General features: G+C 38.1%; 1 protein-coding gene across 3 annotated transcripts in view; it reads left to right on the plus strand.

The window, feature by feature from the left end:
• Window positions 1-25,154, plus strand: part of RETREG1 (reticulophagy regulator 1) — a 131,175-nt gene extending 106,021 nt beyond the window's left edge. For all 3 annotated transcript variants that reach the window (XM_058564311.1, XM_058564312.1, XM_058564313.1), the window contains 6 exons: window positions 16,424-16,550; window positions 18,714-18,798; window positions 20,712-20,849; window positions 21,624-21,688; window positions 21,932-22,058; window positions 24,401-25,154. In XM_058564311.1, the coding sequence (XP_058420294.1) occupies window positions 16,424-16,550; window positions 18,714-18,798; window positions 20,712-20,849; window positions 21,624-21,688; window positions 21,932-22,058; window positions 24,401-24,894 (1,036 nt within the window). In that variant the 3' untranslated portion in view covers window positions 24,895-25,154. The remainder of the gene's footprint in view (window positions 1-16,423; window positions 16,551-18,713; window positions 18,799-20,711; window positions 20,850-21,623; window positions 21,689-21,931; window positions 22,059-24,400) is intronic.
• The last annotated feature ends 1,126 nt before the right edge of the window (window positions 25,155-26,280 follow it).

Raw genomic sequence — 26,280 nt, forward strand, 5'->3', positions numbered from 1 at the left:
CGAGGCCAGCCCCAAATATTGCTTTCTTTAAAAAAGTGGACAAAAGAACTAAGAAGGTTGGTGGGGGGTGAGCATAAAAATTTAGAATGATCCTTTCTGGGGATTGTTTGACTTGTCATTAAATTCTTGCTCCTCTTTAAATAAATGAAACTAGAAATCATAGATAAGTCATGGGGGTGTTTTTTATGCAAGAACACAAATCTTGTTCCAAGCCCTAACTCAGTTGGCAATTTTATAACTCCCTCTGTACTTAATATTTAAGTTAATATTTATAGGATTGAGTTGAAGGCCCCAGCAGTGTACTGCTTTGTTTGTTAGTCCCTGGTCAGCATTCAGGTTATACCCTAAGTCTAAGAATTTTCACACTGATTTCTTACTATATGGTTTGGAATTCATAGATAAGCCAGACCACCCTAGATAAGGGAAGGGGGAAGTTATTCAATATTGAAAAAGTGGCTTAGAAGTGACCATTGTTTGCAATATATAAAGATAGGACATGATAGCCCTTTTAAAGCCCACGATGAAAATCTGAAAGGAAGGTTTAATTACTCCCAGATAATGAGGACCTGACATTTAGAGGTACCATTGTTTTTGGTAATTTTGCCTTTACATTCTAACCTCCATCTCTGGGATCTCCAGCTTCATGTTTCCAGTGAAATCGTAGGTCCCTGCTTTGACCAAACACAAAATTTCTAGTTGTATGTTTTACTGACTTTGCAAAAGAAAGATAGCAAATCAGTGAAGGTTGCAGCATCCAGGCCACCCTCATAGATCAAGCTGGCTGAGCCTGCAGAAGGTGGGCCAGCAGGGCATCCGCTCTGGCCTTGCAGTCACCAAGGGCCTGGAAATCAGCAATCTGTTGTGAAGGAAAGACAAAATTCCTTATATGGCTTCAAGTTTCTCCATTACAGAACCACAAACACTGGCATAACCCAGGTTTGACATTTTACCTTTTAGTATCTCACAGTCTCAGAAAATGGAAGTAGACTGGGCCTTTCTCAGCTTCTTAGGAGCCTGTTTGCTGGGAATCCCTTTTGGCCTGAGATCTGACACTTTGTCATTAGTTCTTGAAGTGTCGTTGATAGCCACTGTCAAAAGATTCTCCTTCTCATCAGTATCACCAGGGATGTTTTAAGGGATGTTGCCAGTTTTAAATATTCCTCTCTCAAGTTAATATCAGTTTCTAAATCTACTCTTTATATGAAAAAGTAAATATTGTTTATTTTGTAGAAGTAGAGAACTTTTCCAAAGTTTTCCTAAATTTAGCTTTTTAAGTAAACACATGAATGGTAAGATATCTTCTGGATTATAAAATCCTGAGCAGAATGTGCCCTTGATTATCCAGTCCAGCAGTACTCAGCCAGGGCCCAGGGACCCTCTGATTTCCTGAAATATTTCAAATGGGGCCATGATCCAAAAACGGTTAATATCCAGTCTGGTCCAGCTCCTTATTTTACAGACCCAAGAAACCCGAGTTCCTCCCGTGGACTAGTCAGAACTCTGAATGGCCTCCCAGTGACTTCTGTGGCAGCTGTGCCACTGATCTGCATGTTATTATATCCCCACATTCTTTTCTTTCTTTCTTTTTTTTTTTGGTGAGGAAGATTAGCCCTGAGCTAACATCTGTGCCCATCTTCCTCCATTTTATGTGGGACACCTGCTACAGCATGGCTTGATAAACAGGGCCATAGGTCTGTGCCTGGGATCTGAACCTGCGATCCCCAGGCTGCCAAAGCACAGCGCACGAACCTAACCACTATGCCACTGGGCATAGTTAGGATATGGGATAGGTTATATCCCCGCATTCTTTAGCATAATTTGTTAAAAGAACATTAATTTCATTTGCTCTTATGATTCCAAAGAATTGATTCATAACAGAATTCAGAGTTGATTCATTCCTGGCCTCGCTGGCTGCATATTCAAAGTGAACTTAATTTTTAAGTACATCTGATGATACACTTAGTGTCTGGGGTGTCTGTGGCTGTGATGTAGAGAGATCACCCAAACCATGTTGGATCTGGATAGTTTTGTTAAACATTACATAGATTAGAAGGTACAAAGCTTTTGTTTATGACAAGAGAAACAGTGGCATATATCTATCTTTAAAAACAATTATCTCTTATAGAACACATTTTGATGAGCTATTTTTTCCATTTCTTGAAAATGTGTTATGGTAGCATGAGTTAGAAAAAAAAAGAGAAGAATGTGCACGATAGATTCAATTCTTTTTTTTGTTTTTAAAGCTTCTTTTTTTAAAATTTTATTTATTTATTATTTTTAAAATATTTATTTATTTATTTATTTATTTAGTGTGTGTGTGTGCGTGCATACGCGCGCGAGGAAGATCAGCCCTGAGCTAACATCCATGCCAATCCCCCTCTTTTTGCTGAGGGAAGACTGGCCCTGAGCTAACATCCGTGCCCATCTCCCTCTGCTTTATATGGGACGCCGCCACAGCATGGCCTGACAAGCGGTGTGTTGGTGCGCGCCCGGGATCCGAAACCGGGCCGCCAGCAGCGGAGCCCACGCACTTAACCGCTATGCCAAGGGGCCGGCCCTATAGATTCAATTCTGATCAAACTACAATTCTAAAGCATAGACTATCTTTCAAAGCAACAATGAAAGGATCTCTCTCTGTCTTTTGATGCATGTTTGTTTAAAATAGTCATTGTGTTGTTTAATAATAGGTGATTTTCTTTGACCATCTGGCTCCATTGGTTCCATTTTGGCTGTGGTCAGTTCCCCCAAGACTCATTACCTTTATGGCTCTCCCCGAGGGTTGAGAGCTCCCACGTAGGTCAGGATAAAATGTTTAGCACCACTTAACTGATGTACTTAGCTGGGGGGACCCTTGGAATGTCCAGGCCCAGTTAAATGCTACTTCACAGTAGTTTTGTCCTTGTGGCTTTGGATGGCTCTCACATAGGAAAAGTAAATGATTGAGGTTGATCAAAGAGCTGTTTCATCTTACTAGAGGATCTTATCAAGTCTATTTCACATAACTAAATTATAGAGTACAAGAAGAAAATGGAATAATAATAAACCGTGTGTGTAACAAACAAGAAGGCATTTAAAATTGTACCCACTGGCGAATCCAGTAAACAGTGACCTAGAGTGAGAGGACTAAGAGATGTGGATGTAACATTGTGCCCGAGGGAACTGTGGGAGGTGTGAACAGGCACATCACTTTCCTGTGGTATCTGATTTACTGAAGGTGACTTTCTAGAAATGGCTAGAACGTTGGGCAAACTAGTGATCTCCAATATGCTGGCTTGTCAGCTTTCGCCCTGCATAAAGCACACGTGGCAGTCATTAGATCCTCCTGAACACCACTGACAGAAACTTACACTCTGGAGGCAGAGATGAGTATCTGCAACAGGTAAAAATGAAGGAGGACAGAGTCGATGGGCAGGCATCTCTCTCACTGGCATAATAAGGTTCAGTCTGGATCATTCAAATTCATTTATTTGCACTGAATTACAGTTCATAAGAAAATACTAATTTTTCAGAATAAAGTTTCCTGAGCAAATTACTATTGTGAATGAAAATGAAATATTGGAGGAACTCTTTAAATAAGTGTTTTTAGGAACTCTTTAAATCTTCATATATAAAATACACAATGACTATTCTTAGAATACATTGAAGGGCAACTCCGCTTCAGTTCATTGTTAGCCAAATTCCTATTGCTATGCTGTGTGTATGAGAAAGTGGGGGGAAATGCATTCCTTTAGAAACTCTCTCTAAATCAGATAGGCTATATTAATTAATTTTTATAATTTTATTTTCCTAAAGAACCTATCACTAGGAGAAATACCTTCTGTTGGAATTTGGCCTCACCCCATAGTATCCACCACTGCAGACCCATCCTACCCACATCCCTTTGCCTCTCAAAAGTTATTTCCGGACTTCTGACAGCACTTCGGGAAGGCAACTTCCATCGTTCCCTTTCTAGTTTGTGCCCTCCACACACCCAAATATATACCCATCTTCCTGGCATGTTGTTGTTGAATATTTCATTGTGCTAATTTACCATGAATTCATGCAATATTCACACAATAGCTTATTCTTAACCTAGGCTTTTAAGGGAGGCTGATGGCAAGTTTAGCAAGCATTAAGACATTATAATGAGATTCTCATTTTTTCTGTGACTGATCAGAGTAATCCTCTTGGTAGGGTGTGTTCCTTTAAAAGCCACTGATGTCATTCAGTGGCTGGCTTATATATGAAGATAAAGGAGAGATGTACTCTTTAAAGGACTAAGGTGGGAATGTGGGCTGTAATTTAACAGTCCAGCCCTCTGAATGAATATCTCAATGACTAAGAGTCACTCACTCCAGGTCTGCTGTATTCCAGGGTATATCCTTTATCCCAAAGACTGAAAACAAATTCTCCAAACAAAATTTTAATTTGAATTGGCCTTCATAATAAAAGCACTTTGGAGGAACTTGATCATTCAGTCTGTTTGGGTTGTATATACCTATTCAGGCCCCATGGGATGGGTAAAGTCTCCAAAAAAACAAAATTAGGAACTATATTGTTAATGAAAATTTTTGCACTGTAAGAAATATTTTCTTTAGTATTTTCACAGATGTTTCGGTTTCATATAACTGGGCCAAAAGTAAACAAACGGGAAGGGGACATTTACTTTTGACTTCAACTACAGTAAATCCTGGATTGTACTTCATTAAAAATTGTGGGTCCCAAGCAGAATGCAAGGAAAGGCTTCTATCCAAATTAGCAAATTTGCTTCATGATAACCGTTTATGTTTTCCTTGAGGAATGTTTCTTGACTCTCAGATGTTATCTGTCCTTCAGGGATAAAGTAGAAACCTTTTCTTCCCTCAGGGATAGTGATTGAAGCAAATATTGACATTCACAAATGAAAGGATGCTTAATCTCCTGTGTGTCTCAAGTAGGTGCTTGTCCTGAGTTGCTAATGGAATTTAAATTGCTCATGCCCTTGGGCTTATGAAAGTCTAGTTGTTGAAAAGTTAAAATTGAAAACGCTGAAAACTAACTTCTAATTGGCGTCTGTTCATAGAAACTAGAATAACATAAGAAGTAACTGGTTTAGTGCCAACCTTCCAGATTATCTCCATGGATTGGATCATTGATGGTTTACGCACCCAGCCAAGTGGATAGAAGGGAGAAAGGGACAATTTCACAAACTGACTGATCTGTAATTCATTTGAAACTTGGTATAAAAAGAAAGAGAGCTCCAAATAAAACACCAAGTTCCCCCCGAGGGAGCTGGGGCTCAGCTTCTCAGAGCAGAAAGAGCCGACACACTCAAGTGGCGCCTCCTGGTCCCTGTCTCCGGCGGAGTTGCTCAAGTACCTATTGGGTCTGAGAAAGTGAAGCCTTCAAATTGAGTGCCATGTAATTTCTTAATCTCGTGTTTGCTTATTTAATCCTCCGGTTGACATCTCTTATTTGCTTTGTCATGGTTCTAATTCTGTGAGTGTTTGTGCAGAGAAACAAATCCCTGTTTTTATTTTGTTTCTCGGCCTACGCACACTCACACACAAATACGCACACATGCGGAGGAACAGATTCTGTGTCCACAGGATTAAAAGAAATTCTAACACATTGCGCTAAGAAATGTTAAAATCTGTAAGTGGATACTCCTGACTGACCTTTCTAAGAAAAATTCGGCAGAGTTACCATCAACAGATCTTCACCAGCACCAGAGAGCATGAGACCATTAGTCACTCGCGGAGAATGAAAGGTCTGCGAGGCTCCGGGCCAAAGCGTATTTATAGGTGTGATGGGTGAAGCAGCTGCTTGTCACAGTTGCTGGGTGACAGCTTAAGTTATAACAAATTTCTTTTTAAAAAAGTTTATCAGTATGGGATGTTGACATAGTTAACTTTCTGAAAAATATTGTTTGGCTTCCATTTCCAATTCCTATAGATTAAAAATAAAATCAAATGGTGTGAAATAATGCATATTCTCTGAAGGTAGTATGACAGAATTCTTCTAAACATCTTTGGAAATGATTATTGCAATATGAATTCTTAGGGATATGAAAAGTCTAAAAAGTGACTAGAAAAGGGTGTGTGTGTGTGTGTGTATGTTTGAGAGGAAACAACAATATCTGAAAATGTCCCCCAGTGGATTGAGGTTGCTCAACAAAAACAAAAAAGGGCCTCATTTTTTCTCTATCCCACATGAAGGCTGGATATTCGTTGATCTTCACCTTCTGGCCTACTCAGCTCAGGGGGCCCAGTCCTGTTCTCCTGGATATCACCAGTGCTCCTGGGTCACGTGAGAGTGGTGTCTGCAGAAGGTGCTCGAGTTTCCAGGGATCCCCGTGGAGAAGTCAAGTCTTAGGACCCAAGTTTTGCCAGAAGGAATTCCACACAAAACACTGATTTCCAGTTCAGGAAACTTTTGGAATAAATGAAGCATATTTCCTAATTACCTAATTTTGAAAACAGTTTAACTCTCCATTTGTGAGGAAAAAAAATTAAAACTATTCCGTATAAATGAATGTTGGTTTCCAAATTTTTAGGACTTTTTGTCTATTGTTTTATACATTTTTATACATAAAAAGGAATACATGCTAATTATTGACCATATGTAACATATAGAAATATTCAAATGAGTGAATAAAAATCATACATCATGTCGCTAAATAACCACTAACTATTTCTGATATTTTTTTCTTCATTGGTTATTCATTCATTGTTTATATTCATTCATTCATTCAATATTTTATGTGCCTCATAGATGTCAAGCTCTGTTAGCTGCTGAAGACAAAGCCATGTCCACAAATTCCTTCATGGAATTTAAAATCTAGTGGGGAGTCAATATCACAAACATAAATTAACTACAATTGATAATGGCTACAAAAGAAAATGGTGTATTGATGGGGCTGGGGAGGGGCCTTATGTGGAGAGGATTCCATGAGAAAATGTATACAGAGTGCATAACACAGCGCCTGGCTCGTGGGGAGAACTCAGCAAGTGATAGCTATGATAATGATTATCATTGGCGTGTGAATTGGAATCACTTTGTGGGTCCTAACTTAGAAAAAGCTGAAGTAGTGGAGAGAGAAAATAGGAATCTAAACTCTTTGGTCCTTAGTTTTACCTGGGAACCAAAGCTTCTTTTTAGCTATTTCTGTTTCTGGAGCTTGGCATTTAGGGATTCCATAATCCTTCTCATGTTACTGCTATAATGCTCTTCCCCGCTCATCTTTGAAGTGATCCCGGTGTTCCAATCCAGAGAGTGTTCTTTCTGTATCCCACCTCAGTTCCATTTATTACATCCCTATTCCATTGTGTATTAGTTCTGTGACCTTGAGCAAGATAGTTAACATACCTGGGCCTCAATTTCCCCATCTGTAAGATAGGAACAATACATAGCACCTCAGGCACAGGTTAGTTGTAGGGATTGAATGAGATAGTAAGTTTACAACATATGGAGCAGTCCCTGGCCCCTGGTAAGTGTTAGCTGTCATTCTTGTCTCATGCTGCCTGAAACTCCCTTTACTTGAATTGTTAATCAACTGCGTTGACTTAAATTATTTACCCTGTCATCTTTCCATTCTACTAAAAATTGTCACCTAGATAAAACTCTGTCATACTAAACTCTGTGTAATCTTATACCATAACTCTTTTTAAATAGTTGTTTCTACCTCATGCTTTTAAATATTATGCAGTTCTCCATTGCTCCCTTGAAAAATGTAGTACTTTATTTTGTGTTGCAAATGGCAGAACCAAACTGAAGCCAGCTTAAGGCTAAAAGGAAATTGGCTTCCACAAAGGGGACATCCATGGATGGCTTTGCCTTGGACCTTGGGCTTCACAGGACCGAAGCACTCAGTCCAGACCATGAGGATTCATCATATTCTCGACTCCCACCCACACACTCCTTGTGCCTTCTCGCTCTTTCTCCATCGACTCCCAGTTGCCTGCCTCTTATTGGTAATATCTCCTCAAATCTAAAGCTCAAGAAAGATGTGAAAGGATTTGGGCTTTGATATATTAAAAAACCTAATTTTTTGCTTTTCAAAAATAACTTTGTTATAAAAATATTTTTTGACATAAGTTCACTAGTATATGCTAAAAAGATTTATTATCTTGTAGAATGTACAATAATGCAACGATAATATCTTTTCTTTAACAAGTTCTCCTTGTATATCCAATCCCCAATTTAGTTTTTGAATTCTTTTTTTCCCCCGATAGCCCTAGATACAATCAGAGGTCATTTTATACAGGTGAGTTTCATGTATAGTGAATGTGTGTGTAATTGTTTTGGGGTCCCAAGTAAACTTTCACTTACTGGTCGGGGGCTGGGCCTTAGTCCTCTCTAAGTGCCTGGAGCCGGGAATGGTGACTGACAGTTAACTGCACTCAGCTCTTGTTTATTGAAATGAATGGAAGGGAAATGATACTGAGAGAGGTTATTTGTTCTATGGCAACATTCATTTGTTTCAGCATTATTTTTTCTTGTGCTCAGACACTTTGGGCAAAAGAGATGAAACAGGCTGCTGGCAAGTTCTCTCTGACAGAATTACAATCTATTTTTAAAGAGCATGAGAGTGTCACATTTCTTAGTCTTGCGGAACCCCCTAATGGAGAATACTGTGTGCTGCATGCAGCAACTCAAGTGTATTCGAATTGCTTTTATGTAGCCATTAAACTGTACAGAGACAAACTTGACTATTAATATAAAATTTAAACTTTTTTTGATAAATACATTTTTTAAAGAAAAAAGGTATACAATAATTTATAAGCTACGTATGAAAGTAAAATTAAAATCATTCAGATCTCAATTTGACCATGTGAGTTATTTGGTTCATAACAAAAGTCACTACTTTGTATTCCTACAAATGACTCAGTTAAGTTACTTAAAATCAGTTTGATCCTTTTGGGGCTTGCTTTTAAGACTTATGAGGACCAGAGCAGCGTTTAGTCTAGGACTAATTATTCTCTGCTACTGAGGCAAGACCCTTCTGAGTAGTTCTCTTGCCAATGTCTGTGAATTTTGAGGTTTTCCGGTCTAGTTGGGGGACCAGGCGTCATTCCTGACCCTGTGTGTGCACAGGACTCTGTTCTCCTCATGCTTTCTGATGGCTTTTCCTGGCCTCTGGTTCCTCACACACATGCACCAGTAGCCCTCAGCTGAAGACTCGGGGGACCCCCGCAGATGGCCAGGGTTCTCTCTGCAGGCTCTACTCTTCCACAGTTTGTCCTGCCAACTTCACCCTCTTTGGTCTTCTCCTTGGACCCTGAGTTCTGTCTCCTCAACTCAGACAGTCGCTGTGATCCACCTGGGTTGCCCCTCCCTTCTCCGTGGCCTGAAAACTCAAGGCACTGAGCTGGACGATCATAGGATGTGCCATCTCTCAGGGATCGTCGTCCTTCCTTGCATAATGTCCAGGGTCTTGAAAATCGTTGTTTCATATATTTTGTTTTTTTCTTTTTTTGGTTGTTTCAGATGGAAGGGCAAATTGAATCCCTGATACATCATCTTGCCTGAAGGAAATTCTCCTCTCGTCTTTATTTTTGACATGGACTTCCATGCAACTTCCTCACAGGGTGTTGCTCACAGTGACTCTTAGGGTGAGAGTCAGCTAGGACACTTATTCAAAATGCAGGTTTCTGAGCTTCATCCCAGGCCTGCTCCATCTCAGTCTCCGGAGTGAGGCTCAGACAGAGCTGCTGTTTACACAGTGCCTTGGGGACTGCCTAAAGGGATGACTTTGCCCAGACCACCTAGTATATATACTTAGTGGTATTCTATAGGGATATGGAGGCAGAAAGAAGGGATGTTGGCTTCAAAATCGATCGGGAAGCCAGAGCTCCCTTCTGTGATAAAGCAAGGCTGCTTGGCTGAGGAGCCATCTTCCTAATTTTTATTCCCTTTGAAGGGGAACAAAATTTGCCACCCCCAAATGAGTCTCTTTAACATGAGGATTATTTTAGGATGATTATTTTTAAGAAACAACCGACTCAGAAAGTTTCTTGTTACCTCTCCCTTAACTGCCTAAAAGAATTCAGACAAATGGCCTGTAACAAGAACAGAGCTATCACCAGAGATATCCACAAAGAATAGGGGCAAAGCGTGGTGGGGGGAGACTGGCAGGGCGTAGAGATCAGAGTCCTCTCCATGTCCCATTGTTTCTGCAGGGCATGGCAAATATTTGTTTACCAAACATTTGGTTTTCCATCTCCATGTGAATTGTCTTCCTCGCCTTTGAAGTCTCAAACCACTACCCCCAACCAATATCCTCCTTTGTCTTTGGCTAAAGATGGTATTTAAGGTGGTGGCTTGGGCCGTTTTGGCAAGTTACTCAGTTTTCCTGGGTTTTTCTCATGTATACATGTTATTAAACTTTGTTTGATTTTCTCCTGTTCATCTGTCTCCTGTCAATTTAATTCTTAGACCAGCCAGAAGAACCTAGAAGAGTAGAGGAAAATTTCTTCCTCCTCTGCACCTTCAGGTTTCATAGGCAGGTGAAACCATAAATTCCTCAGCTGCTGAAAAAGTACTTGGCCCTGGCTTGGCATTCTTTGGCAAAGAATTGCTTACCTTGGGCCGGCCCCGTGGCTTAGCGGTTAAGTGCGTGCGCTCCGCTGCTGGTGGCCCGGGTTCGGATCCCGGGCGCGCACCGACGCACCGCTTCTCCGGCCATGCTGAGGCCACGTCCCACATACAGCAACTAGAAGGATGTGCAGCTATGACATACAACTATCTACTGGGGCTTTGGGGGGAAAATAAATAAATAAAATCTTAAAAAAAAAAAAAAAAAGAATTGCTTACCTTGACCATGCAAAATGTCCTTTGTCAAAAATCTGCCTTTTAGTTTTTCTTAAGAAGGAGAATGTAACTCCTTACATGAAATCTGCCAGGGCCTTAGTTTTGGAACATTATTTTGAAAGCACTGCGCAGCTGCAGATCCTTGGGCAAAAGCCCATTTGAAAGATGGCATAGCCATGAAGGGGCTGGGAGTTGTGACTCACTCGGAACCACTTGAACTGGATTCACCAAGAGTATGGGAATTTGGGAATGATGGTTGTGAGGAAAGGACTCTTTAAGTGGTCCTTATGTTACCCAACCAAAGTGGGTTTGCCTCCTGGCAAGTTAAAATTAGACTCTCCACGAGAAGTAGTTGTCACACAAAGTAGGGTTTATTTGCGGCCAATAGGAGACCACGTGGAATCATTTCCAAAGTCCTGGTTCTCCCTGAACAAAGGGAAGCAGATGCCTTTTATTTTGGGTGGGGAATGAATATTCAAAAGGGAGAGGTGGGTATTTGCTTGCGCAGGCTCAATTGGCATCTCTCGGCTCATCTGCGTGGGCACTGCTTCTTGCAGTGAGGCTCAGTCTGGTTCATGGTGATTGCTGATTGCGTCTCTTAACATAACAACAGAAAAAACCAATTTGGAGAAACAGTTAAATGCTTCCAAAACCTCCCTTGAGTTCCTCTGGGTGATTAGTCAGAGATACCTATCTCATGGCTGGAGTGTGTAGCAGGTTCATCCCTTGGTGAAGGCATGAGTGAAAGAGAAAGCTGGAAGGAAGAAACAAGGTGGTGCAGAAGGGAAGGAAGAAGGAAAGAAGGAAAGAAAGAAAGAAGGATGGATGAACCAAAGAACCTTACTGGAAAATGTATGTTCTCTCAGAAACTAAGGAGGAAAAAAATAAGCCCTGGAATATTATACTGAAGCCATTTGTAACTAATTTTCACTCTTGGATAAGCTTCAATCGTAGAAGACCTATTCTCTTTGTTTAAGAACTTGGTAAATCTTCAAACTGTTTTTAAGCCTCCTTATATGTTAGTTGGGCCTCACATACGTAGTACGTTGGTCAGCGCCAAGGATGGTGGGAAGACCGCCACACACCATGTAAAAGATCTGTTTCCCAAGCACCGTCCAGTATTCACAGGAGATCCTTTCTCTGGTTATGTGTTTTCCAGACAATGCTTTCTAGGAAAACCTAGAGTTTCACTATGGAGCAACGCAGAGTGTCTGTGTGTGTGTGTGTGTGTGTGTGTGTGTGTGTGTAGACATCATCTGTATTAAACGTCAACCAACCACCAAGCATGAATCTGAGTGTTTGGATTCTGCACACGAAGTGCTCTTTTTTCCTGGAAAGCGTGGGTCCTAAATGCTGCTGTGTTGGTATTGGTCAGTCACACCTCATTCTTCCTGACTCTAGAAAGGAGTGAGGAGGAACTTTAAATGTTCCTTCTTGTTCTAAAGAGTGATACATGATATGTAGTCTCTTCAAAGGATGTCATTGAATTTATTCATCCTTTGATGGGGGTACATGTTTTAAAGGAAAAAGAACTGTACTGGAAATCAGGAGTCCTGGCCTCAGGTCGTGGCTCTGCCCCAACTAGCTGAGAAAACTTGGGTTTCATTTTCTTTATCCATAAAATAAGGGAATTTGAAAAGTTGACATCAAATGTTTTGTCTCATTCTAAATTATGTAACAATATTATATATTATTCAATTATACATTGTGTAACTATATTACCTAAATTGAACTGTGGTGACATAAGTTAATGGTAGATTACATATAATGGGAGACAATAGAAATGTATGTTCCATTGGTACTCAGAATTAATCAATGGACAATTGAAAACTGTTATGAAACTCCCAGAGAGTGACTCCTCTGGGTCCGTGTTTCATTTAAAGAAATGTAGAGTGACATCTCTTCTTTGCCCTTGAATTCAGATTTTTTTTTAAATCATACATATTCCCCTTAAATTTTATTCAGCACAATCTGTACATTTATTTTTATCTCAAATGTTTGCTACTCTTTCCAGAACTCATTGGGTTAGATAATATTTTTGCATTTTACACAATGAATTTCTCATTTTTGTTTGTGATTATAACAATAATTCAAATATCAACTAGAATTATTTAAGGTTATTATGTTAATATAAGTATTAGTAACAATGGGATTTATCGTCCCAAAATACTGTCACATGAGGCTTTTTCCAAAGGGAAGAAATTTATATAAATAAGAGTATCATCTTATGGCTATGGAAAAAATCACAAGTTGAATATGCTCTTGTTTCTTCTTCCCACCATAGTATCTATAGATACAGAGAGGAACAGTGCTATAGGTATTCAGTTTTTGTTGGTTTGAAATAATATTAAACACACCAAGTATAATGTAAGACACAGAGGGGGCACTTGATAGCTTTTTCTTGAATAAACGAATAAGATAATGGATGGATGGATACTGAGGTTTCTTCAAGTCCACTATGAAAAGATCCTTAAATGCAAAACAGAAGTTTTAGTCATTTCACTGCAATATGTATTAAGCACCTTTAGTTGTATGAAGACTTTGCTATATAACATTATCTCTATGGAGACAATTTAGGTAATTTTAGGTAATTTAGTATTAGATTGAGCTCCTTTCCAATTTTAGAGCATTTACTACTAGAGTAGTGAAATATGTATGCAGATGTGGTGTCACTTCTGAGACATGTATCCTAAAGGTGGTATTAGAACAAGGTTCCAGTATCTATACAAAGTACCATATATTCAAAAAATTAGGGGCTGGCCCAGTGGCGTAGCAGTTAAGTTCGAGCGCTCCGCTTTGGCAGCCTGGGGTTCACAGGTTCAGATCCCAGGCGTGGACTGACGCACCACTTGTCAAGCCATGCTGTGGCGGCATCCCATATAAAGTGGAGGAAGATGGGCACAGATGTTAGCCCAGGGCCAGTCTTCCTTAGCAAAAAGAGGAGGATTGGCAATGGATGTTAGCTCAGGGCTAACCTTTCTCACATATACACACACACAAAAATTATTTTTCATGACTCTAGCCAGCAGAAATATTTTTACTTCACAAGTAAATAAACTGAGGCAAAAACTTAGAAGTAACATTTGTATTTTGACTATAGGATGTGAAGTGAGATATTCTCTTGTAAGAATGTTATTAATTAAATAAAAAGCATGATTATATATTTAAATATCAACGTATTTTTAAATAAAGGCCATGTGTATATGTGTGTGTGTGTGTGTGTGTGTGTGTGTGTGTGGCTTCAAGAACAGTAATAAGTCACTTCTCGTGTATCCATCACCTGAGTTAAGAAATAGAACATGACCAATACCCAAGAAGCTCCCTCATGACTTGCCACATTCCCTACTTACCCCACCTTAGGTAATCCCTCTCCTGAATCTTGTTTTTTATCATTTTCTTGCTTAAATGATCTGTTAACTTAGGGTGATTTTGAGCTTTATATAAATGAAATCATACTCTATATATTCTTCTGTGATTTTTTCTCTCAATATTATGATTCTGAGGTTCGTACACAGACATGGAGTTGGAGTTTATTCGTTTTCACTGTTGTTTCATCTTTCATTGCTTAAACACAACTCACTATTTGTTCATTCTCCTAATGAAAGTATATTTTGAATTTGTTTCAAAATATGAAATATTCATTCATTCCACTTTAATCATTAAAAAATGATAAATCATTCTAAGTTTTTCGCTGATTTTTGTTAGACTTATATTTGCCAAACCGTTTGACCAAATCCTTAAATACTACTCAATATGCATAGATAACAAATTAAAATCTATATTTCTGTCATCTTTATGGTTCCATTAAACTGAGTAGTGGCCTAGCTTATCCTTGCCAATTTGCAATAAGTCTGTGTTGTTCTGAGAAAGGAAGCCACAGTTTAGTATATTATATTTCCTTTACCATTGCAGCTTTTACTCTCCTGGACAAAATCTTTTCCCATTAAGCAGACATATTTGCAAGATTTTGTTTCAGATAGTGGCTTCCTAGCCATGCACTTAGTGTTTCTTTTAATAGGTCTGGAATCGTTCATAAGGTATGCAAACCTAGTACTAGATTTGGTCACCAATGAAAGCAAGCTTGCTCAGTGATTCGAGAAGGAGTACAGTTAATGGATACATAAACCACTCCCTGACAGCTAAGCATCCCCAAAAGTTCACTTCTTATGACAGGTAGGAAATCATCTGGCAAATGTCTACCTGGAGGAATAGCATCAGCCTGGGCAACTGGTAGCTCAGTGACTCTCTGAAAGAGCATTAGTTGAGGCTGACAGAACAAAGAAGAAGGAAAATGAAATACTTGTTTTTTTTCTTTTTTAATGCTATTGAATACTTGTTTTTTTTCTTTTTTAATGCTATTGCACTCACTTAGACTTGAATTAAAATTTATATTAAGAAAGGGAATTTTAATTATTTACAAATTGTCTTAGTATTCAAAATATGTTAAAAAAAAATAACAGAATCTATATATACACAATTTCTGTGTAGTTGACCATCTAAGGGCCAAGGTAGTTTTGATTTGTCTTCGGGCTACTGAACTTGAATCCAGAAATCAGTCTCACCTTGACACCCTTCCAGTCATAGCTCAGATGATAGGTCACTAATAATCCTTGTCTTCTACTAGAAGCATTAATTTATTGCCGTATCCTTAGCTCTACGGCAGTGGTGGCACTAAAAATTAACTATGAAATGAATGAATTTGGAGGCCCGTAACAGAGCCTGTCTGAACTGGTATATTTTTGTGCTGAGTTAGGATTGCCAGAGTGGGATTTGAACTTGATATCATTGTAATTTTAGGGAAGGCCCTGTATTTGCATGTGTCTTCTTCCTGGAGCAATTGTTACTACTTTTTAGCTCACTGAGCTTCCTGTGGAAAAATGAGGGTGAGAGCACACAGCACATTGCCTGGCCCCTGCATCTCATTCACCACATTCTGTGATGATGGTTGGGAAAAGATGCTATAGAAAAATACGAGATACTGTGAGATCCTGTTGAGTTTAGCAATTTTCTGTCAAGTTGACCCATCATAGTATATGTTGAAAATGCATTGTTGGTGTTGATGATAATGATTATAAGATTAATGCCAAGGTTTCTTTCAAAGTACTGTGGCTTCCCTAACCTTAAGGTTCAAAACGTTTTTAACAAGTCCTACAAGGCCCTGTACGGTCTAGGTCCCTTCCTACCTTCTCAGCTTCGTGCAGTGTTATTCTTCTGGTTCACTTTGGTAGAGCCGCACTAGAGGTCAATAGAGTAGTGCTTCTAGCTCCTTCTTCCTCCTGGACCTCTGCTTACATTGTACATTGTTCTTTCTGGAACTCTCTGAGCCCTTTTGGTAAACATTTGCTAATCCAGATTTTAGCTTAAAGTGACTTCTTCAGAGAAGATGTCCCAAAGCCCCACTCTATACTTCTTCCTTGCTTGTCCCTCATTGTAACTGAGTAATTGTGTAGCTAGTTGTTTGACTCATATCGCTTTTCTTAGCATGAGAGCTTCATTAGGTGGGTATCTGGCTTGTTCACGTCTGAATTCATAAGGCTTTTCCAGAGAGTGTGGTCAACAGTAGGTGCTCAAATAATATTTGCTAAAGCAATGAATGTTGAATGAATCATCCAAAGTTCAGTTAAAAATTTTTGTTTTCTTTTTCTCTCTTTAGCTGGGAAGTTATCAATTCCAAACCAGATGAAAGACCCAGGCTCAGCCACTGTTTTGCAGAGTCATGGATGAATTTCAGCATATTTCTTCAAGAAATGTCTCTTTTTAAACAGCAGAGCCCTGGCAAGGCAAGTTTTCCAGTACAGGAAAATTACTGTATGTGCTTTAGAATGTGCAATAAACTTGGAAACAAATGAATTAACTTATTTTATCAGCTTGTAAGTGTTCTCCAATTCAGAATATAATATATTAATAACACATGCCATAAAAGCTGAATATCAGCAAGGTTCAGAAATGTTAGTGTGTTAACACTATAAAATCCTCAACCTCATATTTTGAGATTGGATTGGTTTCTATTTTATACATATTTATCTAGCTCATTAACTAAAATGAATGGTGATTGGTCTTATCAGCTAGACCAAGGAGAAAAAAAAAAGTCTTATTAAGAATTCCAGTTTATGGTATTTAGGCTGGTACTGAAGTCAAATGGAGATGAACACATAGTCCTTTGAGGGTGCTTTTGGAAATAATTGAGTCTCACTTTCAATCTGAAAAGTGGAGATTCTTACATTATTTATTTAAGAAAAAAAACTTTTGGCAAAAGCATTTATAGTGATTATATAAATGGAATGAGTATTTTTCCAATTAAGATGAAAACCAGTGAGAAGAAGAGTCATAAGTGGTTTGAAAGGGATTACATGGAGAAGTGCACACACTGGTAGTATTTTTATGTGTAGAGGCAGCTTCAGCTGCGATCTTTATAGCATGGGTGAGGAGTTGAGAGCCATCAGCAGACACTTTTCCTTCCAATGTTATGTTCAAGTTTCTGTAGTTGGAAGGAAGAGCCTAGGAATGTCAGCATTTAAAAATCCCTCTCATTGTACTATGTACAGGCAATCTCTTTACTTCGGTAGTATTAAATAATGGAACTATGCTTGGACACATATTAAAGTGGCAACATTGTATATGGATGGGTTTTTTTAATCACTGAAGACAATTTTTAGAATAGATATCTGTATGGTGGGGAGGGGAGGCTGCATTTTTGATGCCTATTTTACTGAAATGATTAAACACATTTTTAGAAGATTCCGAAACTAAAACTTCTGCATTGGATTGCATTAATGTGCCCCAAGTCAATTAGTTTAAGGTGATGATGCTACAAATGTAGTGGATAATATGAAATCCCTTTGCAAAACTGAATTCTGGATATAGTAATGCTTTCATAGACTTATTTATTCTTTCAACTTTTATGGTCTTTCCTCTTCCATTTTACTGCCAGAATTCCATATTCTTCAAGGGCCCCTGGTGTTTCAGAAATAGCTCTTCATTTTGGTCCACAAGTTCGTCTCTTCTCCCTTTGACTATTAACCCTGTGCCAAAGAATGAAAAATCAAAGTTAATCTGAATTTTAGACCCCTTTGCTGTTTCTCTTAATTTATTGATCAGAATTATGTATCCTTTCCTTGTGTGTCTTTCTGAAATTCCCCTAATGAATTTTCTTTGCTTATGAGTTTAATTTAATACTATAATTTAAAGATAAAGCAAGAGCAGTAAGTTGGTTTATTTTTAAGCCTAGAGTGTGGAAAACAAGTGAAGACTTTATGGGAGAATTTATCTGTCTTGATATTTAAATTTCTTAAAACAACCAAGCTGTTTTTGGTCATAACTGGCAGAGGGAAGGAAAATAATCACATTTTACTGTAGGAATTTCATTTCATTCACAGTTGGTTTCTAGGTGACCTAGAAGTGGGGTCAATTTGAGGGATGGTTATGGTTAGGAGGATAGTAATGACCAGTAGATTTATCCCAGCAGCTTATCAGCTCTGCAAATTACCATTATATTTATTTAAATACCCCTAATTTCTATAACACGTTTGCTGTGTTTATGAATTTTGATGGGCTTCTAGAAGTAGTTTGAACTTGTGGATTTAGTTACCGGGATGCATTATTTTCAGTGAGTGATTCTGAGTAAAAGAAGTCCCTGGGGACATATTACTATTTAGTTCTTTTGCATCTGACAGTAATATAGCCACAGGCATGATTAATGGGAGATGTTGTTCTCTGTGCCAGAAATTAACTTCTGGAACCAAAAATGATTGTTACTAAGTGTTTAAGTGGACTAAGGCTGGTTGAACACAGCATCATTAGTCAGATCCAAGTGTAAAAGAACTCTGTTGGAAAAACATTTGCCATAATGTGATAGATTGCATATGGATAAATAATTGTGTCTCCTGTGCTCTAAAGTGTCTTGGTGGTAAGCATAACTGTCACATGTTATTTGTTATTTCTAGTTTTGTCTCCTGGTCTGCAGTGTGTGCACATTTTTTACAGTCTTAGGAAGTTACATTCCTGGGGTTATACTCAGCTATCTACTGTGTAAGTATAGTAGAACATTTGGCTAATTGATGTGATGCATATGGTAATCATTTAATGGCCAACAAGACCTTCCATATTTTGGAAGAGAGAAATGAGTTCTTAATTATGAAGCAGGTTAATTATTCTTTAATTTCCTGCTGTACAAAGTTTTTCCTTTTCCTAGAGACATGTTTATATTTTAAAATTGGAAGAAGAGCTGCCAAAAGGCAGGGTTATGAGTGATTAATTTTATTTTAAATTATGTCAATAAAACTATAAATAAGCTATACGCCCCACCCTCCACAAACACACTAGTACCTTTCTCCTTGTACATGCTCTGTGGCTCAAAAAATAATTAAAACCAGTGAGATACCATTATACCCTCACCAGAATGGTTAAAATTAAAAATGCTGACTATATTAAGTATTAGCAAGGGTATGGAGCAACTGGAATTCTCACATACTGTTGGTGGGTAGGTAGAATGGTACAACCAGTTTGGATAACAGTTCGGCAGTTTCTTAAAAACTACTATATGACCCAGCCATTCCATAGCTAGAGAAATAAAAGCATATGTCTACACAAAGACTTGTAAATGAATGTTCATAGCAGCTTTATTTGTAGTAGCCAAAAATGGAACACAATCCTTATGTCCATCAACAGATGTATGGATAAACAAACTGTGGTATATCCATACAATAGATTACTACTCAGCACGAAAAATTTAATACATGCAACAATCTGGATAAATCTCAAAATAATTAGGTTGAGTGGGAGAAGCTGGATAAAAAAGAGGATATACTGTATGATTCCATTTATATATAATTCAAACTTATCTTTAGTGACAAAACAGATCAATGGGGATCAGGTGGGATCAGGGAAAGGCAGGAGGGAAGGATTAATAGAAACATGAGGAAACTTTTAGAGGTGGTATATGTTCACTATCTTGATTGTGGTGATGTTTTCTTAGTTGTATGCATATGTGGAAACTTATCAAATTGTACACTTTAAATATGTGCAGTTTATGGTATGTCAACTAAAACTCAAAAACGCTGTAAAAAAAAAAAAGTGCAGATTTCCTGCTTCTACTGAAAACTATGAAGATCTAGTGCTGCCACCTATAGATGGGGTGGGCACTCTCCACTTAACTAACCCTCTCATTTCCCTATTTTTCTTATATCAGTTTTTAAAAGTTATATATACTTCCTTGGCTTCTAGACATATTTGAGTTTGCAACTCCTATTTAAAAGGTGAATGGGCACATTTCCTAACAAAAACAAAGAAATAAACATTAGAGAGTACTTTCATTGTGGCAATCTTCATTTCTTTTTGTATTCCTAATACATAACACAAATGGCAAATGGTCTGAGCTCATCCATTCTCCCAAATAGAACTCACATAGAATATCAGCCTCTTGATCTGCCTTGTTTAGAAGGTAAAGGAGAAGAGAGGCAGGGAAGGAGAGTCTAATGTGGTCAAGGCATTATTCAGATGGGTTGCATTCATCTCATTTATTTTTCACATCAACTTCGAGAGATAATGTTGTTATCCCAATATTACTGATGAGAGGCTAATAGATAATAACTTTCCTATGGTGAAATGGCATTTAAGAAATAAGTAGAGGTGAGATTTTAATCCAGGACTGTTGTCTGGAAAGCATGTAATCTTTGTATATACATTTTGAGGGTAAAAGGATTAAAAGGAGGGAGTTGATCTAATTGCACATCTTTGAAAATAATAACTATAAGCATGGGGGTTGTGTGTGTAGGAGAAATGTTTTCATAACAGGGGGAAGAATAGAAATTATGAGCTTATTTCACAGAGGCATTTCCCTAAGAAAAAAACTGTTTGTCAGTAAGGGAACTGAAATATTTTTGTGAAATACTAAGATGTAGCCTTTTCATTTTACCTACACACCCTTCCTTCTTATGTTTCAGTACTGTGTGCATTTTTGTGTCCACTATTTAAGTGTAATGATATTGGACAAAAAATATACAGCAAAATCAAGTCAGTTCTGCTGAAACTAGATTTTGGAATTGGAGAATATATCAGCCAGAAGAAACGTGAGAGATCTGGTAGGTAAAGTTTGAATTTTAGATTCTGTGTGTGAAATAAGACATCAGTGGGCTATTTATTATGAAATCACCTTTCATACATTTCAGGGTATTTTAGCCTTTTACCACATAGTAACATAGCCTTTTCCTATTTAGGCTTTTATTCTTTTCTCAAACATACAATAAATTGACTTTTTAATCCAAATTGTCAGGGGAAGGAGAAAAGGATTCAACAATTTTATATTTGTTATACATTATTTACTTTGTTTAAATTATTTTATTTTGGGGTGGACTATTGCAAATAAAAAATGACACAGGTAGGACTACAAGTGTGGGAGCCATATGAGAGGGGATCGAAAGAATGGGGAAGGAAAAGAAAACAGAGGAAAAACCAATGTGATCATTTTTCACTTTTTAACTTGGCCTATGATCTTATAGATTCTCAAACTATAGCAAGCATCAGAATTGCGTGGAGGGCTTTCTAAAGCATAGATTTCTGGGCCCTACCCCAGAGTTTCTGTAGGTCTAGGGTAGGACCCAATGATTTGCATTTCTAAAAAGTTCCCATTAGCGATGCTGATGCTTGCTGGGGCCTCACTATGAGAACCACTGATATGGACCATTTCCCTTAGAAACCAAACATTTGCAAATATATGAAGCTTGCTGTGTGCAAACATTTAATTATATGGAGGCATTGGAGTTATATAAGGAATGGGGATAAGGATATATAATGGATAAAATTCACTGTGTCTAATCGGGCGAGGAAACTGAAAGCTTCACATTTTTTCTCAACAGAAGCAGATAAAGAAAAAAGTCACAAAGATGACAGTGAATTAGACTTTTCAGCTCTTTGTCCTAAGGTATTTTTGGTTTAGTTTTCAATTTGCTCCTGTGTGGTTTGAGTGTGAATTTATTTACATGCACTAAAGCTCAATGATTTTCCTAAGACGATGACTCCTATTTCTCTAAGATGATTGAACAATTTCTAAAGGAAAATACTCATCTGTTTTTTATTATTCTGACGTTTTTGGTGTTAGTATGGAGTTTTCAAAAGATTTCCCACAGAAGTTAAAACTGTGGCGCCGGTGTTTATATTAACACAGATTAGCCTCACAGTTGCTGCCAAAGAGTTGTCTGTGTCTGACACAGACGTGTCCGAGGTCTCCTGGACTGACAACGGGACCTTCAACCTTTCAGAAGGATACACTCCACAGACAGACACTTCTGACGGTATGCTCACGTTTCTAGATACCTGTATTTTTATTATTATGAGTGCGTGCAAAAATACTTAACTCTGTCAACTGCTGAATGGATAAATACAATAGGGTATATCTATACAATGGAATATCACTTGGCTATAAAAATGAAGTTCTGATACTTGCTACAACATGGGTGAACCTTGAAGACATTCAGCTAAGTGAAAGAAGCCAGACCCACAAGTCCACATAGTGTATAACTCCATTTATATGAAATGTCCAAAGTAGGCAAATCTGTATAGATAGAAAGTAGAATAGTGGCTGCTGGGGGTTGGGGGAAGAGGGAATGGTGAGTGATTGGTAGTTAGTATAAGTTTCCTTTTGGAGTGATGAACATGTTCTAGAATTAGATAGTGGTGATGGTTATACAGCTTTATGAATATATTAAAAACCATTGAATTGTGTGCTTTAAAAGGGTAAATTTTATCATATATGAATTATATCTTAAAAGCTATTTTTTTTTTAAAGTATGAGAGAAAAATCTAAACCAGTCAATGTCTAAATCTGCCTTTATTTTGAAAACAAGTAAATAATTGACTGTCAAAAAAATTACCTTCTGAAATGTCTGGTGGCATTGTTTATGGCAATAATGGGAGGAGGGATGAGAGAAGCTAATCTCACATATCTGGGGCTGATCTTCTTTAAAAGGGACTCAGGCATGGGGGGGCAGGTTCCTTGAATCCAAAGCTGACTCCACAGTTTCTAAAGTTTTTCTTCAAAGTTGCTTTAAAAAAAGAGCTTCCTTGTTTTTTATAATTAGGTTAAATACAATTTAAAATAAATTGAGAGACAACTCTTGTGCAGTAACTTAACTTTTGCTAGTCTCATCAGATTATTTCAAGTCATTTTAGCCATATACTGAAAATATGAGCAGATTATAATGGAGGATTATGAATAAATTGTTGTATATGTATTTTTACAAGCAAGACCCACCTTCTTTTTTTCTAGAGGAAGGAGGGAGGCTGTGGAGTGTTTGAAAGAAGGCAGGTTTGGAGATTGAGAGACCCAAGCATAGTCTTGCCTTTGTCATTAGCTAATTGTGTGACCTTGAACAGGTGACATAATTTCTGTAAACCTCCATTTCCACATCTTTTTATTTATTTATTTATTTTTTTGTGAGGAAGATCAGCCCTGAGCTAACATCCATGCTAATCCTCCTCTTTTTGCTGAGGAAGACTGGCCCTGGGCTAACATCTGTGCCCATCTTCCTCCACTTTATGTGGGATGCCGCCACAGCATGGCCTGACAAGGGGTGCATTGGTGTGCGCCCGGGATCCGAACCCGGGCAGCCAGCAGCAGAGTGCGCGCACTTAACCCCTATGCCACGGGGCCGGCCCCTCCACATCTTTAAAGTGCGTTAGAACAAGAGGATCACTGAGGTCCACTCAAGCACTTCAAGCTCTAAATATCTACAAGACCAGGATAACAAACACTTGACTCTTAAGCATCTCATTTCAGATTTACACAACAAAGGGGGCAACAATAATCATCGAACCCACATATGAGGCTTTTCATTAATTACATTGAAGATTTCAGATCACTGTTGTGAAAAGTTAACTGGTATACTGAAAGATTTTCTATGAAAATTGAAAAACAATAAAACCACTGTCTGCCTGCTAACCTGACATTGCTTTTAAATGTCCCAAATTTTAAAGTGTTCCTATAAGGTATATTCAGGACGTGAATTTGGTTAAAATGGTATGGCCAGTTTCAGCTGTATTTGTGGAAAGCCAAATATTTCCATCAGCTCTTAGACTGAATATGGAATAGGAGGAGTAGCTTCTTTTAACTCATTGCTTTAAACAAACACAGGTTACAGAGACTCTAATAGATCTCCATGGATGAAAATGCTGAGGCTGGGTAATATTCACCATCTGCTATACCAGAATCCATGAAAACCTCCAATTGAAATGTTTTTTATTTTGTGATCATACATATCCACATTGGCTTAAGCTAATTCCCTCCCCAGGGGCAGGATAAAATTTTTGTTTATGGTAAACATTTAAACATTAGTCAAAGCTTCAAGCTAACATTAGACAGGTTGAATATTGTCATTATATACACTGTTTTGTGCCTAAGAAGAAAGCTAAAGACATAGTGGGAGCGCTTGTAGTGTTTGTGTACCTGTGGAGAGAGTGTCCCGGATTTGGGAGGGGTCCAGTATGTGGTTAAATTGATTTAAGCTGAAACAAGAGGCTAGATGAAGGCCAGGGTTGCCCAGAGGGTTCAGATTAAAATCAGATATCTTTTAGACAACTCTTTAATTTCAAATTTATTATGGTGCTTACGCATGAACTTCTGTTACACATTTCACAGATCTTGACCGACCTAGTGAGGAAGTTTTCTCTCGAGACCTTTCAGATTTTCCATCTCTAGAAAATGGCACGGGAACAAATGATGAAGACGAATTAAGCCTTGGCTTGCCTGCTGAGCTCAAGAGAAAAAAGGAACAGTTGGACAGCAGTCTCAGACCAAGCAAAGAGAGGCAGGCAGCAGCTGGGCTCGCCCTTCCTCTGAGCAGTGACCAAACCTTTCACTTGATGAGCAACCTGGCTGGAGACGTCATCACAGCCGCCGTGACTGCTGCTATCAAAGACCAGATAGGGGGCCTGCAGCAAGCACTTGCCCAGGCTGCCCCCAGCCCAGGAGAGGACACAGACACTGAAGAAGGTGATGACTTTGAACTCCTTGACCAGTCAGAGCTCGATCAAATTGAGAGTGAATTGGGACTCTCACGAGACCAGGAAGCGGAAGCACAGCAAAATAAGAAGTCTGCAGGCTTCCTCTCCAACCTCCTCGGAGGCCATTAGCCTGGGAACCAGCTTGTATAACAGAGCACAAACTACCAAAAAATTTCAAACACGCAAAAAAAAAAAAAAGAAAGAAAATGAAAAAAATTTTTTTGAACTGTGAGCTTTACTGATTACTTTAGATTTTTTTGGTCTTATTTTCCCTTCTGCAGTGAATTAATTGGATATGTATCAGCTGACACTGATAGATTGATATTTCTGATAGTTATTTTTATGTAATAAGCATGGAAATGAACTTTATATATATATATATATACATATATACATATATATACACACACACTGTGTTGTCAGAGATGAATATTAGGGGTTGTTTTTAAAGCGAAAAAAAACACCAAATTATTGAGATCCTCCTGTAAGTATTCCTTATTTTTTCTTTACAGTTAATTTTTCAAGCATGCAAAAACAGTTTATTGTAACTCACTGAAATACTAACAATGAATTGTGAATACATGCTGTATCAGCTCCTTTGTTCCTAATACTTGGAAATAGTTCAAAATTTTTGGTAGATTTTGATGTAAAAAGACAAACTATCGAGGTATCTTTAGTTGAAGGACTTGGGAAATACTATCAAAATTAATTTCCTAGGAAAAATTTTAGAAATATGTTTAACTAGTTTGGATAGGCTAATACATTTCCATGTTATTTCTGCAGTTATAGACGTAGGCTTCCTTGTAAATGGCATGCTCCATTGACTGCCAGCTTTAGTCTTGCAATGGGTGGTATTGACTCATAGACAGCAAGTAATTACATATCACATAGGTGGTGATTTTGATGTAAACAGAGATTGGGCTGTGTTATGTTGTTCAACTGTCATATATTTGTAATAGGGATATTTTGAGTGCAGATCTATTCTGCCTGCTCAGACCTAGGCTAAACCCTCATCTTTCATATTATGTCATGTAAAAACTTTCTTAAAATTGTGAAACTAGTTCCTGGCATGTATACGAGTGATATGGTCATCAGCAGTAGAGAAACAGTACCTGTTTCCGTAGTCTGTATAGACTCTCCTACGGGAGAGAAACTTGCTTGGCTTTAAAGTGTATTTATTTGCCATTGAAGTCTAAATATATAATCTGTTTCTTATTGGGAAGCTAGAATATATTTTTCCTTTATTTTAAACTTTTTAGATCACCTTAAAATAACCAAATTTGACTTAAGTTTTTAACAAAGGACTAAAGAGGAGAAATCAAGCTAATTTTGTTTTTGATATAAACTTTTAATAGTGTTGAGGGACCATGTCAGCAACTACCAACAATCTCTTCAATCTTCAGGTACAGCTGGCATTTCTACAGATGCATACAGACATCTGAGACCCTCAGAAAGGAAGGATAATCCAAGAATATAGGAAATCTGTGGTCCCCTCCATTTATTTTATCCCTTTCC

The sequence above is a fragment of the Diceros bicornis genome, chromosome 20 (genome assembly GCF_020826845.1).
Source record: "Diceros bicornis minor isolate mBicDic1 chromosome 20, mDicBic1.mat.cur, whole genome shotgun sequence".
In the NCBI taxonomy this organism is placed as follows: domain Eukaryota; kingdom Metazoa; phylum Chordata; class Mammalia; order Perissodactyla; family Rhinocerotidae; genus Diceros; species Diceros bicornis.